Source organism: Aquarana catesbeiana, linkage group LG06, assembly GCF_042186555.1.
Source record: "Aquarana catesbeiana isolate 2022-GZ linkage group LG06, ASM4218655v1, whole genome shotgun sequence".
Classification (NCBI taxonomy): domain Eukaryota; kingdom Metazoa; phylum Chordata; class Amphibia; order Anura; family Ranidae; genus Aquarana; species Aquarana catesbeiana.
Window position 1 is genome coordinate 128,545,455 of NC_133329.1, and position 18,739 is coordinate 128,564,193.

At 42.0% G+C, this 18,739-nt stretch overlaps 1 protein-coding gene across 4 annotated transcripts in view; it reads left to right on the forward strand.

The window, feature by feature from the left end:
- Positions 1 to 18,739, forward strand: part of LOC141148913 (BTB/POZ domain-containing protein KCTD5-like) — a 121,106-nt gene that overhangs the window by 76,867 nt on the left and 25,500 nt on the right. For 2 of the 4 annotated variants that reach the window (XM_073636778.1, XM_073636781.1), the window contains one exon: positions 11,893 to 11,952. The exons of the other annotated variants lie outside the window; for them this stretch is intronic. In XM_073636778.1, the coding sequence (XP_073492879.1) occupies positions 11,893 to 11,937 (45 nt within the window). In that variant the 3' untranslated portion in view covers positions 11,938 to 11,952. Of the gene's footprint in view, positions 1 to 11,892; positions 11,953 to 18,739 lie in introns of those variants that run through there. 4 annotated transcript variants of the gene reach the window in all.

Genomic DNA, 18,739 nt, shown 5'->3' on the forward strand with positions numbered 1-18,739 from the left:
AGTTTCCAGTCTCATTCCACTGCTCACCTCAAATGGCTTTGATACCTTTGGCAAACTGCAACTCGGCTACTACCCAGCTACTTGGGTTTGAGTACATAAGGCACACACAAGATAGTCCCACTGAATTGAGTGACCTCAGTCTATGCTCTTCTACTGTTCCCAGAAGGAACAAGCACATATAATCTTAAACCTGCGACTCATGTTATAGACTTGTCTTCTTCAGCATCATCTTCAGCTCGGTCAGGCAAGGCTGAGTCCCCCCTTCCTGTTTTTGAGCCACCTGCAGATGACTCAGATTTTGAGGACTGGAAATGTTCTTTTCCCAGGATGTCACAGGACATATTTCATGGTGGTCTCACTTCTGTAGATGCTAGTTACCACAGACATGGGTCCTCTTTCACTAAGCATTTGGGAAAACATTTGGAGCCTTGCGCTTTAGCTGTGATGGCATGGTGCAAGCATCTAAGATGGTTTCTTGCATGATGGCGATGTCCCTTCACATGTGCAGGGCACTGTGGCTGCGTGCCTGGAATAATAACACATCCATGGAACATCAGACACTGGAGGTTGGAGTATGCTTCTTCCTTGGCCAAGGAGATTAGTGGTCGGGCTTAACAACCCCATTTTAATCTACTACAGAGGTAGTAGCATGCGTGCAATCTGATCCTTCCTGCTATACAAACCATAGGGATTGAAGGCCAGAGGTTTTTAACACCTCTGCTCCTTCTTATGCTTGAAGGTGCACCACCACTTCTACAAGGGGGTAACTGTGTTTTCCTTTCCAGCATTTGGGTGTCCATGTCACCTGTTGTAGCTCTAGATTTGGAAATCGGGCATCTCCTTCAGCTGCTTCTCAACTCTTTTCGGACTTTGCTCCATGTTAGGGATTCCAGTCTCTGGCCACGACCTATGGTCTCTTTGGATCCAAAAACTGAGTTTTTGCTGGTCTCTAGTAGGGTGTTTGTTTCATTTTCCTTCCCTGGGAGGATGTATTCTCCAGCCTAATCTTAGGTTTAGATTAGTTAGATTTATATTAGTTCGATTTAGATTACTTCCTGGGCTGGAAGACTCTTCTTGATCCCTACATTAGTGTTAGTTTGCAGCCCTTGAGTGCCACTCTTCCTCTGAGAGAAATGTCCATCGCTGGAAAGTCCGGTATTCCCCTGGACAGTCGGCAGCAGGACTGACTTAGACCCTGCCCCAGAAATCCCCTATGAGGGAAAGTGTAAGTTCACAGGTCATTGCGGGACTTGGTCTACAAATATAGCTGGTCCTTCTGAAGCTAAGCTACAGATTTCACCTTTCCTCTATGAATCCATTGGCTAGGTGAAAGTTTCTAGTAGTACAACTTCGATTTCTGTTCCCCATTTCTCAGAGAAGGATGTCACTACCCTCAAAGGTAGTTTACTTGATCCTTAAAAATCATTTTATTGGTTACTGGTAAGGCAGGTTACTGTGTGGTCTATCGTATGAACATTTCTGCATGTTCAGTAAAACTAACTCTCTATTCTTCTGATCATGAACTTTCCAATGTTGCTTTTAAGTACACCTTCATCCCTTGCTTTTAATCGTGTGGGTGTTTGATTACCTTTCCTTCTCCTTTAATAGTTTTCAGGTTTGTACATTTTTCAATTCTTTTTCTAAAACTCTTGTGGGATATTTCCTTATAACTGTGGAAATGTTATGGTGTGAGAGATCTCCTAACAATGGCTTTCTCACTCAGTTTCTAGTAGTTTGACCAGGCAACTTCTTTGGTCCTTTCTCTTATTTTTTACACTAAAGTCAAGGGTTAAGAAATGTTGGACTTAGACCTCATGAGGTGACAGACTGGTTCACATCGCCCTCCCTTTTTTAAATTTTATTTTTAAATTTTTTGTAGTACCGTAGTTGCCACCACTACTTATTAATAATCTGAGTTTGACCCAATACAGTTGTCTTTTTTGAATGTGTTTGTGGTGCTAATCTGCACCATTCCTCACTTGGGCAATGTTGTTTCCACCAGTTTTTGATGAGTAGATGGTTATTAAATTCCTGTATCCTTCAATGGACAGTGAAGAAAATAAGGTTTTTGTACTCATTGTAATTTCTTTTTCAGGACATTCATTGAGGGATACAGGTCCTACCCTCTGTGTCTTGGTCATGTGTTCTGCTTGCTCACAAACCTGAGGTGTGATGGGTGGAGGGGTTATTCGGGGGCTGGTGTCAACATGTTTTCCTGTAGGCATCAGTAAAGTCCAATTTAAGAATACCATAAACTCTTGTGTCCCTCGATGGACTTTAAGAGATTTTACAGTAAGTAGAATTTTTTTTTTCTTTTTTAACTTAAGCCATGGTATTCGCATATCAAAATTCAGCTGGTTCAGCAGGAGCTGACTGAATTTTAAACTGTGTGTAGCCCTGTCTGTTCGACAGATACAGATTGTTAGGCTGACTTCTGTCAAACCAGCATTCTATTAGCCACTGCAGACATTGCTGCAGTGTTGATCAGTGTATTCAGACAGGGTGGGAGACCCAACTGTCACGATACTATAGCACTTAGCCATCTTGGTCTCTGCTTTCTATGCAATGCTTTCTAGTTTTAATGCATACCCTATACTAGTTTATTGGGTTCTTTCCTTCTAGAGTAACCTTAAACCTTAGAATAACCTTAAAGTGGTTGTAACCCTAAAAAAAGTGCTTGTTCTGTCTAAGCTGTAAAAAACCTAGTTGATCCTGCCTGTTCCTGTGTCCCCCTCCTGTGTACTGATCATAGTAATTATGGTTGCTGATCCCTGATTACTGTGGTCAGCTTACGTGCCTCTGTCATCCAGCTGCTCTCCTCTCTCCCTCCCTCCTGGCCTGTCAGCTCATCTGTGTGTGTGTCTCCCCCTCTCCTGCCGCTATTCGTGGCTGGCAGTAAAAGTAAAGATCAATTACAGCCAGCTCCTCTGTTAGAGTAATCTCTCCTACACTGTGTAAATTTTTTTTGTAAAATTAAACCTGCAAATACCTTATCTTTGATCTCCTCTGGCCATTCACAGTGGTCACATGACCTCCCCTCCTGATGTCAGAGGGGGCTCTCAACCCCTCTCTGTAGGCCGTAGATCGGAGGAATAGAGCAGCCAGAGGTCACGTGACTGGCCATAAAAGATCAAAGATTGGGTATTTACATGGATCGTTTTAGAAAAAAACAATTGCACGGTGTAGGAGAGATTAATCGAACAGAGGAGCTGGCTGTAATTGTTCTTTACCATTACAACCACTTTAGCCCCATGAGCCAAATTGTTTCACCTACCCTGTATTGGGGCTTTGCTATGTTTCTCTCTTTTTGTTATTGTTTCTCTGTATTGAAGTGTCCAGAATTACTACATCTATTTGGGTATAGAGCATTAACAGTCATTAATTGTGTAATTGCCCATTGTTTTATGTTAAACCTTGATTACCCCCTGCTGGTACCCATTGGCCTTTATATAAGAACTCTATCTCTACTTCACTATGTACGGTTCTATTTGTAATGTGACTTGATTATTTCTAATTGTTATAGATGACTGTGGATTGTTAGAGATGAAGTGACTAGACTATGGGACACGTTTTGACCTGTCTCTTATCGAAGTACTGTTTTTCATTCTTCTGTTTTATTTGTAAAACTTTTTTTTTTCTCAATAAAAAGATTATACAAAAAAAAAATGCAATAACATAGTGGGGCAAAAGACTTTATTTTTTTTTTTTCTCATTCAGCCCATCGGTTGAACGAAAAAAATGACTCCGTGTATACCCAAATTTAGTCTCCCTAAATGAGCATGCCTTTTATTAAGATGAGTCAATGGTGCTCCAGATGAGCAGAGACAAGGAGAAAGAGGGATAAAAAGCCAAAAAAGAGATTCTCCTTAGTTGTACAATTGTGAAAAGTATGACAAAAAGTGTAGTTTTTTTGTAGCATTTACTCAGAGTGTAGGTGGTCGCACTCGATGCTTGTCAGGTTTTATCAGAAATGCTTGCACTGCATTAGGTTGCAATAATATCTGGTGAGCAATGGTCAAAAGGATTGGGCCCCAAAATGGAACCAAAGTGTAGTCAGCAGAGGTGCCCATTCAACAAAAAAGTTGCTTCCAAGTGGATTCTTCAGGGAGGTCGGTATTGATCAATAAAACATATTCTTCAATATATTAAAGGAAAAGTAGGGCCAAAGCTCTTTTTTTTTGCCTTACTTCTCCTGTGGGTCACAGGCGTGCACTTTGTTCTGCACTCCTGTAACCTGGTTTCCACAAACGGGCTAAAGTCTGCCGCCGACTGATGTCACTCAGCTGGTCTAGACCGTGCAGAGATCCTAACTTCACTGTTGGGATCCACCCAGTTACCTGAAGTGGGAGCCACTGAGTAGCTAAACCAGCCGTGAGGAAAGATTATCTGAACCGAATTTGTCTCTTGAGAAGAGGTGATTAAGGGGCATATGATCACCAAGTATTAAGTGGACCATTTAGTAAACTTGGTATAGAGTTGTTCACTTTCAGGTCATTAGAGGACAAGGTGGCACTCTTTACATCTGGAGGAAAAGATTTAGCCTTCACATATGGAAAGGCTTCTTCACAGTAAAAGCTGTGGAATAGACTCCCTCAAGAACTAGTTCTGGCCAGCTCTATAGATTGTTTTAAAAAGAAAGCTGGATACGTTCCTATATGCACAAAATATAACTGGATACTAACAGCCAGTGGTAATAACACCAGAGGTAGTTGAACCAGGGAATATCCGATTGCCTCCTGGGGGATCAGGCAGGAATTTTCCCCCCACTGGAATTGGATCATGCTTTAATTTTATTTGTTCTGCTTTCCTCTGGATCAGCTGTGGGCATTCATTGTGTATATGGGGTTTTCTATTACCTTTCTGTTTTCTATTGTTTAAACTAGTGTCTTTCAACCTGCATAAAGCAGAACTCCGGGATTTTCCAAAAAAATCCCCCATTAGTACACCCCCCCACACAAAACACTAAACAGTTATTACATTTGTGAAATTTCATACCGTTTAAAAGATATGTCTGATTTAATTTTCAGGAAGTCAGTTTTCTGATTTAAAAAAACTTCATCTTTTCTGGCAAGGAGGAGGTGTTAAAGTGATAGCATCATATCCTCTTCTGATTCTCTAACTGTAATCAGCCTACATTTCCTATGAATACTTGGGATGGGAGTGAATGTGGGAGGTACACCAGGCTTGTATATGTAAATGTGAACTCAACATAAATCGGACCCCTAATTCTACAGCCAGCAAGCCATACATAACACACGGTATGATAGGTTACAGCCTTATAAACGCAAAGCATTTTAATATAAATGCATATTAATATAATAATTGAATGCATTTAACAAATACATTTAAATTAATTTAATGCATTTAATATAAATGCAAACCAGTGCAGCTCATCAGTGTTCACCACTGCCGAATGTCAGGGACCACCAGTCAGGGGTCACCAGTGCCGAATGTCAGGTACCACCAGTTCCACTTTTCAGGGACCACCACTGCCGAATGTCAGGGACCACCAGTTGGGGGCCACCGGTGCTGCTTGTCAGGGACCACCATGACAGGGACCACCAATGCTGCTTGTCAGGGACCACCATGTCAGGGATCACCAGTGCCGCTTGTCAGGGACCACCATGTCAGGGATCACCAGTGCCGCTTGTCAGGGACCACCAGTGCCAAATGTCAGGGACCACCAATGCTACTTGTCAGGGACCACCAGTGCAGAGCGGGGGTGATTATCATCAGTAATTACTTGTATATACACAGCGGGGATGTCCCGCTGTGTTCAGCTATAGTATACGAGAACGCCGAGCGCTGATGCCCCGCCCCCCACCGTTGTTATTATTGACAGCGCATTGTGCCAATAACGGCAGGGGCGGGACATCAGCTCTCGGCGTTCTCGTATACTATACCTGACAAGGGATTACTGACGATAATCATCCCCACTCTGCATGGAGATGGCGGGGGGGCGGTATGGCGGGGACGGAGTGCTGGGGGGGCAGCGGTGACTCTCAGGGAGCAGAGGTGGAGGAGAAGGAGGACACCTCCATTGGTGGCACAGACCGGGGGCTGTGAGACCCCATCAGCCCACAACATGTCTGCTTCCCCCTGCTCAGCTTTCAGATTACTACAAGGGGACGTGCCAGACCGCTGGCTGAGGTGAGAGAGGGATAGAAGCCAGCGGTCTTACAAACAGGAAGTCAGCAGGCAATAATGTTTTTTCAGCAAGTTCAGCAGCCTATTGCACAGGAACTACAGAGCTCAGAAGAACATGGATGGCAAAGTTGGTGAAGGTAGGAGACCAGCAACAAGGACATGGGGGGGGGGGGGGATTGGCCTGAGTTCTGTTATTTAGACCCCATTAGCCCAATTCATCTTTAGTGGCCACTTTGTCAGGAAAAGGTGTACAGTAAACTGGATAAAATACATAAAAATATGACAGACTTTTTCAATGTTAATCTAAAGGCTGGGAATTAAACTGATCAGCCATAACGTTATGACCACTGACAGGTAAGCTGAACATCATTGATTCATTTGTGACAATGGCACCTGAAAGTGGGTGGGATATATTAGGAAGCAAGTAAGCCTATTTCCCCAGAAAGTTGATGTGTTGAAAGCAGAAAAGCTGGGTAAGCATAAGGATATCACTGACTTTGACCAGAGCTAAATTATAATGGCTAGACAACTGGGGCAGAAACTCCAAAACTGCACTCTTGTGGAATGTTCCCAGTCTGCAGTGGTCAGGACCTACCAAAAGTAGTCCAAGGAAGGAAAACTGACAATAGGGTAATGGGTGGCCAAGGCTCATTGATGCCCATGGGGAATGAAGGCTGGCCTGTGTAGTCCAGTAAATACAATAGAAGAACTATTGTAGCTCAAATTGCTGAAAAAGTGTATGCTGGATTCCATAGAAAGGTATGGGAACACAGTGCATCGCCGTTTGTTGCCTATGGGGTTGCATAGCCACAGACCAGTCAGCGTGCCCATGCTGACCTGTGTCCACAGCCACGAGCCTTCAATGGGTACGTGATGATTTTAAGAATAGTTTGAGGAACAAAACAAATTCAAAGTGTTGACTTGGCCTCCTAAGTCTCCTGATCTCAATCCAATCTGTGGGATGTGCTGGAAAAACAAGACTGTTTTGTGGGGGCCCCACCTCACAACTTACAGGACTTAAAGGATTTGCTGCTGACAGCCTGGTGCCAGATATCACCGCATACTTTCAGAGGTCTAGGGGAGGCCATGCCTGGACGGGTTATGGTGTGGTGGGTGGTCCAAATGTTATGGCTGATCAGTGCGTGTATAGTAAAAAATATATGCCATTAAAAAAGTGGTAAAATACCTTTTAGTTATGGGGATTGTGAGTAAAAAGTGAGATAGATATATGTATACTAAATTATGCATGAAGTTTATGGTTTGTAATGGAATATTTGGTGGTGATAATCATATACCAAGCACCCCAGTATATGGTGCAGTGATAATTTTGTGTGATAAAATTGGTATCTGATCTGATTAGTCTGAATTGAGCAAAATTATCACTTCACCATATACTGGGATGCTTGATATAAAATTATACCCATACAACCATCCCCACTAAATATTACAGTGCAAACCATAACTTTAACATTATCCCTTTGGTTTCATATTGAAAATGTTTGCCAGTTTTTTAATGTATTTTTTATTCATTGTGTTGTACGCCTTTTCCTGACAAAGTGGCCACTAAAGGCCCACAAAACGCGTTGATGGTGTTTTTCCTTTTTTTTTTTTTTTTTTAAATCTTTATTTTTGTTTTTTTTGTTTTTTTTTTTTTTTTTTTAAACAGAACATACAAACAACACAACCGTACAATGGCACAATCAATATCTTGTCACATCTCCAGATAGAAGACCTGCGTGGGGGGTCACAGAGAAACAAAGTCAGATAAAATACAGATATCTTGTTATTTAAAAAAAAAAATTATACTTCCCTTCTCTGTGCAAGGGTTTTGCACAGAGAGGCTCTGATCCTCCTCTTCTGGGGTCCCCCAGCAGCGCTCCTGGCTGCTCCTCTTCTCGAGTGCCCCCACAGAGACCTGCATTACCGAGGGGGCACTTGTGCGGGGGCGCCCTCCCCAATTCTGCTGCTGCGTCCATTGACACAGACTGCAGGACTCAGCCCCTGGCTCCCATGTCACTGGCTTCGAGCCAGCGGGAGCCAGTGCATTAAGGTGAAAAACCTTGAGGGTTTACTACCCCTTTACGGAGCCATTTATATCCATCCTGCAGGAAGGCCAATTATCACAGAATGGCTCGCTTAATCTACTAGCGGTAGAAGGGTCTGCCAACCATTTAGCTCACACCCTGTCTTATTTTTTAGGGCAGCCTCTATGTAGCTCCTTCACCAACCCAAGCAGACATATCCTTGGGGATGGAGCAATAGAGACATTTAGTAATTCCTTCACCTCTGCAAGTATTTGTGACCAGTAGACACTAATCACCCGGGAGGACCAAAAAATTTGAATGTAATCCCCAGGGGCATGGACACAGCACCAGCACTCAGAGGAAAGGGAGGGCCTCATCTTATGCAATCGATAAGGAGTAAGGTAAGCCCTGCGAACAATCTTGTACTGTATGAGGGGGTCTCTCGAGGAGACAAGAATTTTAAATGGGAAATCCCACATATCCTCTCAGTCCTCTGAGTCCAGATTCAGAACATCCCTGACCCAGTTCTCACAAAGCATGGACAGCTCAGGAGAAGAAACTGAGAAGATGTGCATAAAGTACAGAAGTGGATTTTTTTTTTTTTTTTTTTTGTACACTCGAAGCGCAAAACCCTTTCCAGGTCTGGTTGCACCAGTTGCATCTCATCAGAGGGAAGCTGGCCTCTGAAAGCATGGGACAGCTGTAGGTATCTAAAGAGCTGGGAGGGTGGGATGTTGTGCTTAGACATTAGATTGTCAAACAAAAATATTGAGAGATCTGATGTAATATCATTGATGGTGTATTTACTTGTTTTTATGATCAATAAATACCGACCTTCCTGAAGAATCCACTTGGAAGCACCTTGTAATTGAATGGGCGCTTCTGCTGACCATACTTTTAGGACCCCATCCCATTATTTACATTGTAAATGTCAAATTGCTATATTCTATTTTAATCACTGAAATTATTGTCGCAAGCTTAAACCTGATCCTTGGGTTTAACAAATGAGTCTGTGGCTTCCCTATGTGCTTTAATTTACTTTAGGCAGCAATAATTATAACATATGATGGACAAAACATCTGCCCTGCAAGCTGCTGCTTGTTTCCTGTGATTTGTTTTTGGCTGTGTAATCAGATATTGATTAATGGTCTCCAGTCGATTATCTTCTGTTAATATATTGTTGTAAAGTGCATTGATAGGTTATAACCCATAAAATGCACTCAAATTGGATTACAATGCAAAAATCGTTATAGGAAGAGCACACCCACTTGTTTCTCTGTACTGTAACATTGCCTTAATGGAAATTCCCTATATATATATATATATATATATATATATATATATATATATATATATATATATATATATATATATATATATATATTGCATGGCCACCTAATAATAATCAAAGTTCAGTGACTATTATGAGGCAATTGCAATAAAAATTCTGCAATCAAGCAAGGCTTTTACATTATACTTCATAAATTGGTTTACAACTGAGACCAAACTAACAAATAGAAATATCCTCTTGGTTTAACTGCTATATCATTACTTTCATACATGGTACTGGTGTTGTTGCATATTGCCCCTTAAAATGTTTCACCATATGTAAGAGTTTTTGGAGAGAACTCCATATAGTCATATTTGAACCCTCTGGGGAACGCTTTGTATGTAGCTGTGAACCTTTTTTTGTAACAGATGTGAGCACAGGTGCATTGTTAAGTGGATTTATATCCTTTTGTGGCTATTGGAACATATTGACTGAATTTTTGTGCCCAGGGTTTATCTTTAGCGCTACATTCATAGTTTAGCTGCAGTCAGGAGTGGTCGCCAGCTCACGGCTTCCAATGAGCACAAGAGACTACCTTCAGCCTAAGTGCCTTGTGAATGTAGCCTACGTTTGCTCTTCATAACTACACTATATAGTCATAACTATTTGCTTCCCACAAAATTATTGACTTCAAGGGGTTGTTTTACTAAAACCGGAGAGTGCAAAATCTGATGCAGCTGTGCATGGTAGCAAATCAGCTTCTAACTTCAGTTTTGTTCAGTTAAGCTTTAACAATAAAACCTGGGAGCTGATTGGTTTCTGTGCAGAGCACTCTCTCCAGTAAATCGAGTAAAACGACCCCCAAGTGTTCTCAGTGAAGGTTTAAGGTTAAAATGTCAGGATGGGGAGTGAGGGAAAATCGTTTGCAGCTACAAGTTTAAAACCAAAAAGGGGATTCTAATCCTTTCACCACTCTAGTCAAAACTAAAGACATTTTTCAACTGTGACCCTTCTAGGCAACCATTTTGGAAAGGCCATTTTGTGTTCCAGCATGACCTTTTGCGGCACGTTACACCCTGACTATGGGTCTGACATGTAACATGTTACAAAAGGTGAGCTTTTACTTTTAAAAGTGCCTACAAAAACATGCTATAAAAGCAGAATTAAACCTAAAAGATAAAATGCTGACACGTAGGATTAGTAGTGACCCTATTGGACAAACACTGACTACCAGGGAAAATAATTTGACAGAGACCCTATTGGTCTCTTCTGTTGTAAATACTTCTCCCTGCCTATCAGTGTTTGTTTTCCTGAATGTAGTTGCATCATCCCAGCCAATCAAGCAGCCGAAGAGTGCAAATCTGGAAGGAATAATGGGAGAAGATGTAAGCGTCCATGTGTGCCGACACTGAATGCTACAGGGCTTCATGTCTTTACTTTCTATAGCTAGACTAATACAGCTGTCGCACTTTCATTTACACATGTACAGTAAAACCTTGGATTCCGAGCATAATTTGTTCCAGAAATGTGCTTGTAATCCAAAGCACTTGTATATCAAAGCGAATTACCTCATAAGAAACAATGGAAACTCAGATGATTTGTTCCACAACCATTTATTCATAAGTCCTTCAGTTTATAGTCCATATAAAAAGATTATAACAATGTGATAGGTCGTGTAACCGTAAAATGTCCATCCACAAATGACAGCCTCCACAAGGGGATTAGAAGCAAAATCCAACAGAGTATAAAAGAGAAAAGCGGCGCCTCTAAGTGTAGCAATATGGTTACATTTAATGAAGGTACAACATTTAGCAACTCTCACATGGTTGATAATTAAAACAGGCACATCTAAGTATGCAGGCATCCTAGGTAAAGCTGCCAAATAGACCGTCCTCCGCACCGCCGGCTCTCACCACTGTCAGTCTGCAATCACGGCCGGGAAGACTACCCTGCCGTAGTGTGATCTGTAAGCGAGGCGTGGAGTGCAGCGTGAAAGGGATGATGTCGGTGGCGATGCGGGGGATGGTCTATGTGGGCAGCTTTATACCAGATGCATGCATACATTGATGTGCTTGTTTTAATCATCAACCATGTGAGTTGCTTAATGTTGTACCCTTAGTAAATGTAACCGTATTGCTACACTTAGAGGTGCCTCTCTTCTCTTTTACACTCAGTTGTTACTTGACGCTACTTGTATATAAAGACATTGCTTGTTTATCAAGTCGAAATTTATAAAACAAAAAACTGCTCGTCTTGCAAAACACTTGCAGACCAAGTTACTTGCAATCCAAGGTTTTACTGTATCTGTAAACCCAATCTTAGACTATTATCATTGTATGCTAGTAACCTCCCCTAATCAATGTTTTTCCTATCTTGCATGTTTTCTCTTTTCACTTACTCTTTTGTTTTTCATTCCTTTTCTTTGCACATGCATGCTGCATGCTGATACAGAGTGAGGATGAAGAGACGGATTACGATATGAATGACTCAGATTAAGTTTTATTTGCTGGTGAGCACTGGCTTCCCTGAAAACCCCACTTACGTCCTCGGAGCTGCTCCTGACCCATCCTATCTTTTGTCATTAGCTCTCTCTAAAGTAGAATACATCTTTGACTTCATCTGTGCAAGATTTTAGATTTGAAATCCTCCCAATTCATGTTATGAAATATAGCATCTGCCTGAATTACATGTTGAATTGGTTGAGCTGGTAATACAAAAAAAGAATAGCAGGATGTGGTACTTCTGTAGTCAGTGAGATGCTCAGCATAATACAAGTTTTCAATTATCTGCCCTTCTGATTCCTTTTATGTAATGTCCCAGTGCTAAACCAAGCTCCTTCCTGCCCATGTCTTTGGAGTATGCTTATAGAAATGCTTTTTATTCCTGTACTATGTTTGTAGTAAGTTTGTTTTGCCAGGTAAACTCCTACTGTCTTTGATTTTGTGTCTTGGCATATTCCATACAGGGTTCATTAGAGATTGTCAGGTAAGTGGTTCTTTTTCCTACACTGAGAAGTGAACCATGCAAAAATGAGTAAAGAAAAAAATCTAGTGTAATCCCTTGTGAACTGCGGCACTGAAAAGACCTACGTAAACACTTGTGTCAATGAACTTTGGGCTTGTCAGGGACATCAGTTGGATATCTTTTTGAGATGCTTCTCAGGTCGTTCAGAATTCATTGACCATTATATTAGAACTGTTGTAGTCCATATGACTTGCTGCAGGCTGAATCCACCCCATAGACTTGTATGAGATTGCAAGCTCATCCGACACAAACAAAAGACCATCAACACATGCCCCAGTTGCACTCTCCGTATAGAAGATACTGTGTGAGCACCATTGTGCATTGTCTGTGGTGACCATCACTGTACACACCACCAGAACCAGGCCCTGTTCATAGATCATTGGGGGATTGGTGGCTTAAATGGGGATCCCAAATGGGTTGGGAAAGTGAACGCATTGCCACAATTGTTTAAAGAAAGTCCTTCTAGAGAACTGCTATTTTTGTTTTATTCTGGAGACACTTTGCTTGGAACCTGGTGGAAGGAGAGTCCATGCACTCTCATTATCATTAGAAGTACTCCACTCATCCTCCTCTTTCCCCACCCTCCTTTGGAGCGGGGGGGGGGGGGTAGCTCTTGGTCATCTCTGGGCCCCCAGTGTCCATTTTCTTTATTTGCTGAGAAAATATCTGGATGTGCTCCCTTTTCAGTGCTAGGAGAATACCAGTACTGTGAGGTGGCATATCCTTTGGGCTGACTGGCCTGGTTTAGATCATTCTTGTAAGCAGTGCTGGGGCAGTACATGGACAAATATGCTTTGGGATAGGCAAGGCTAATTTCACTTAACCAGTGCGGGTGTCTCTTCTGGGTGGGGGTGGTGTTCCTGCCTGGGCTTCTTGTTCCCAAGCTGAACAAAGAGTGGCCAGGGCATGCTGGTGCATTGTCTGGCCAAACCTCCTGATGGTGGCACAAATACCAGAAGATCTTTTTGGAGCTCTCCTTCACTGTGCATTCTTCTATATTCAAGGGGCACACAAAATTTGATGGGGACAGGCACCTGTAGCATCAGTCGAATGCAGGCAAGTCTGCAGTCGGGATCATGTCTACTTACTGCCTGGTTTTGTACTCTTACTGTTGCTGCACATTTTATCCTCAGAGTACTCTGGGCCTGTCTGTGACGAGAGGTCTTGTTGGTAGGTTTCAGTTGTTCTGGCATTGTTGCCTTGTCTTTAGCATGCTCTTTTTCTGAGCCTAAACCATTATGTTTTATGGGAACCCTGTTGGTTACTCTGCTTGTTGCAGGCCAGGGCTTATTCATAGTTTAAGGTCCCTGTGTAAACCTAAAGACTAAATTTATGGCAATTCTGAGATGGGTCAATCCATTTATCAATTTTGTGATAGGATATAGATAAAGGGTGATGCTGCAGGGATGTTTCACTGTTTTAAGGGTGAAATGCCATCTTTCTTGTATATCTTTCTTCGCTAATCTAAAGCTTTTTGGGCAGCTTTAATCTGCAAGTATTCCCTTCGACTCCCTTAGAGGTTTGTACAAGTAAGTTTATTTGGGACGTTTTCTGCAGGAGTGTTTTTGATCACAATGTCTATCCCTAACTAGGATAAGCAATAGGATACTGGAGTTGTTTATGTGCCTATTGAAGAGGCTGCACTCAGTTTAGGCTTCTGTATAAGTCATTGCTGTTGGGGCAGTGGTTCAGACCTGTTGGGTGAAATCGGGCTGTTTCCTGGTCTGAGCTACAATACAGTGCCTTGCAAAAGTATTCACCCTCCTTGGCCTTTTACTTATTTTGTTACATTACATCTTTTAGTTTAATGTTTTTTAATCTGAATTATATGTGATGGATCAGAACACAACAGTCTACATTGGTGAAGTAAAATTAGAAAAATATATACATAAAACTATTTTTCAGAAATAAAAAACTGATAATTGACATGTGCGTATGTATTCACCCCCTTTTTGTTATGAAGCCCATAAAAAGCTCTGGTGCAACCAATTACCTTCAGAAGTCACATAATTCGTGAAGTGATGTCCACCTGTGTGCGATCCAAGTGTCGCATGATCTGTCATTACATATGCACACCTTTTTGAAAGGCCCCAGAGGCTGCAACACCTAAGCAAGAGGCACCACTAACCAAACACTGCCATGAAGACCAAGGAACTCTCCAAACAAGTAAGGGACAATGTTAAGTACAAGTCAGGGTTAGGTTATAAAAAAATATCCAAACCTCGATCCCTAGTTGCACCATCAAATCTATCATAACCAAATGGAAAGAACATGGCACAACAGCAAACCTGCCAAGGGACAGCCGCACACCAAAACTCACGGACCGGGCAAGGAGGGCATTAATCAGAGAGGCAGCACAGAGACCTAAGGTAACCCTGGAGGAGCTGCAGAGTTCCACAGCAGAGACTTGAGTTTGCGAAAAAGCCTGTGGGAGACTCCCAAAATGTATGGAGCAAGGTGCTCTGGTCTGATGAGACTAAAATTTACTTTTTGGCCATCAAAGAAAATGCTATTTCTGGCGCAAACCCAACACATCACATCACTCAAAGAACACGATCCCCACAGAAAAACATGGTGGTGGCAGCATCATGCTGTGGGGATGATTTTCAACAGTCGGGACTGAGAAACTGGTCAGAGATGAGGGAAAGATGGATGGTGCTAAATACAGGGATATTCTTGAGCAAAACCTGTACCACTCTGTGTGTGATTTGAGGCTAGGACAGAGGTTCACCTTCCAGCAAGACAATGACCCCAAACACACTGCTAAAGCAACACTTGAGTGGTTTAAGGGGAAACATGTAAATGTGTTGGAATGGCCTAGTCAAAGCCCAAACCATAATCCAATAGAAAATCTGTGGTCAGAATTAAAGATTGCTGTTCACAAGCGCAAACCATCCAACTTGAAGGATCTGGAGCAATTTTGCAAGGAGGAATGGGCAAAAATCCCAGTAGAAGATAGTTATGCACAAAAAAAACATCTTCAAAGTTGTGGGTGTGTTCTGTAAATTAAATGATGCAAATCCTCAAACAATCCATGTTAATTCCAGGTAGTGAGGCAACAAAACACGAAAAATGCCAAGGGGTGAATACTTTTGCAAGGCACTGTGTAAGTGTCTGGTGTTTAAAGACTAAGGGCCTGAGAAGACTGGACTGGTATGATCTGTCTAGCTGTGAGCAGATTGAGCTGTGGGTTTAACTGCTTCGCCTCTCTGTACATACGTCCAGGGTGGGAAGCGTTTATAGAGAGCTCCCAGCTGCAGTAACAGCCAAGAGCTTGTTACAGTTTTGCTCACCTGGCTTTTGGTTGTGATGTAAAAGTCATCTGAGTTGCTATACAGATACTGAGCCAGCCTTGGTCTCTGGGTGGAGTGCGGAAGGAGATTGAGGACAGTAGCATTCAGCTTTGAGCATTCCCAGCTTTAGAGCTGTAATTTTCTGGCTGTTACAGCTAGGAAAGCAGCTAATCAAGTACAGTATGTGCTTGATTAGCTGCTGTTAAGGGCAGGGGAGACACTGGGGGTCTAATAGACCCCAATGTCTCCATACTGAGTACCTTTCAATTGCCCAGTGCTATCACTTAGGGGACCTGTTAACCCCTGTCTGATGGCAATAAAGTTAAAATGAAAAAATGTAAAAAAAAAAAAATGATAAAATCAAAAGAAATTTGAAAAATTAAACTTCACCCCATTGCCCTGCACTCACCCACATATGCAAACACGAGCATTGCAACATGTATTAAAACCACCATTGTACCACACACGTGAGGTATTGCCACAAACGTCTGAGTGAGAGCAATAATTCTAGGTACACTGTTCTAATGAACTGTAAAGGCTTTTAACCTTTCAACTGTGCATAATTTTGGGTACCAATCTTTTTGTGGTATCTTGGGCGCCCACATTTTAACACTTGGCATGTTTGGTAGCTATTTACTCGACGCAACCCCATCTTTTATAATTTACAAAAAATTGGGTATCATTGTGTGTTTGCACTAAAATTCTTTTTAGTATAATTTTTCCCCTGAAAATCTGTTTTGATAAACAGTTGCAAAAACCATATTTTTATTCTACAAGGCCTTTGCTTTCAGAAAACATAACATTCTGGGGATTTAAAGCGGGGGTCCACCTATCTATCGTTTTTTTTTTTTTTAGTTCATTCACAAACTTTTCTTCTCAGCATTACATACTCACATATTGTGTGTAATATGTCCGCCTGTGTCAGATTTCGTCGGAAAGAATAACTTCTATTATTCACTGCAGGCGGTTTCCATCTTCATTGTGGGCATTTGAAGCACACAAGCATTTATTTCCTGGATGTGGTGAATGCTGTGCTCCCAGCATTCACCGCTCGTTCCCGCACATGCTCAGTGGCATCCTGGGAAGCCTGAGACTAGCTCCCAGGAGTCTGTGCGGAGTCTGGGAGAGGCTAGAAACACGCCTACTCCCACGGGAGGAGAACCAGGAAGTGCAAAGAAGAATAGAAAAATAAAAGGTAATTACGGCGATTTAAATTTTTTTAAACGGCATGTCAGCATCTAGGCAAGGAAGAGAATACATACAGATATTGTTCAAAATTTGGGTGGAACCCCGCTTTAAGTAATTGTATAGCCAAAAATGGTGATTTTTTTTTTTTTACCTCGCTGCAAAGAGTAAAAAAATTGCTCTAGAGGTGTAGGTTACCAGGCAGCTGGTAATTTGTACAAATTGTACCAGTTCTCAGGAATTTGCACTGCCTTTGGAAAAGTGGCACTTTCCCTACATGGCCAAGTGATAGTTGCGTTGGTATGTGTTGGTAACTATTCTCCGGAACAGCACATGAGAGGCTAGGCAAGACCCTACAAGCATAAGGAGGGACGCGACTGCTTCTCCAGAGCTGACCGTGAGTGTTACAGATATGGAGACCCCAGGTATACAATTCTCTTAAAGTGGTTGTTAACCCTTTACAACCACTTTTTACTACAAGTAAGGCTTACCTGTAGCTACCATGGATATCTCCTAAACCTACGTGGTTTAGGAGATATCCCCTGTATAAGCATGTGCCGACGTCATCTGCACATGCGCACTGAAGCAACGGCTCGTTTGTGCCGTTGCTTCAGCTGGCTTGCTGTTACTGGTGGCTCCCGCACGCATGCCTGGGAGTGACGTCTTGGCGGCTCCAGCACCGACGCCCGCGATACCCGGAAGTAACTTCGGGGGACGTGTGCGGGGACCGCTGCGGGGCTTCGATCTAAGGTAAGTATATCATAATGAGCTAGTATGCTATGCAAGTTCTTTTTTTTTTTTTTTTTTTCCTCCCCGTGGGTTTACAATCACAATTAATAGAGTGGAATAACAAAGGCAAGAGACCCAACTACCTAAATATTCATACCATATTTTTTTATTTTATTTATTTTATTTGTGTTTTTAAGGCACACACACATAAGACTGCTACTCTTATACACATGTGGGACGAGTCTTTTGATGACTTGTATATAGTACACAGCACAAGCTGACTTCATATATAGTGATGCAGATAGTGATTTGTCTATGTCTCTGCTTTTGTGGCAGGACATTCATTTCTAGTGCTAATGTACTCCATGGATCATTGAATTTAAACTATATTACCAAAAGTAATGGGACACCTGCCTTTACATGCATATGAACTTTAATGGCATCCCATTCTTAGTCCCTAGGATTCAAAATTGAGTTGGCCCATCATTTGCAGCTATAACAGCTTCGACTCTTCTCTGAAGGCTGTCCACAAGGTTTAGGAGTGTGTCTGTAGGAATATTTGACCATTCTTCCAGATGCAAATTTTGTGAGGTCAGGCATTGATGTGGACGAGAAGGCCTGGCTCGCAGTCTCTGTTCTAATTTATGCCAAAGGTGTTCTATCGGGTTTAGGTCAGGAATATATTACAAATGCTGTGTGTGTGAATGCGCTGCTCCCATCTAAATACGCTTATATCCTATCCATAAAGTGCAAACTTATTTCATATACAACATGGATCCATATAGAATCATTACATTAAAAAATAAATTATATCAAAAATTATATCAAAAAAATCCAAAAATTCAACAGTTCAATGATGTGTGTCACATTTGTGGCAAAGTCTCCCAGTAATGTATTCAAATCTTCTATCAATTGCCGTGATTGGCGTGCTCTTGTGCTAATTCAATGTACTAGTGACTTAGTGCTCCACCACCACCTGTGAGATTGGCCACTCACCAGATGTTTCTTTAAAACTACACCTTTGGTTCATTCATAGGGATAACCACTCCACTCAAAGGGAACTTCTT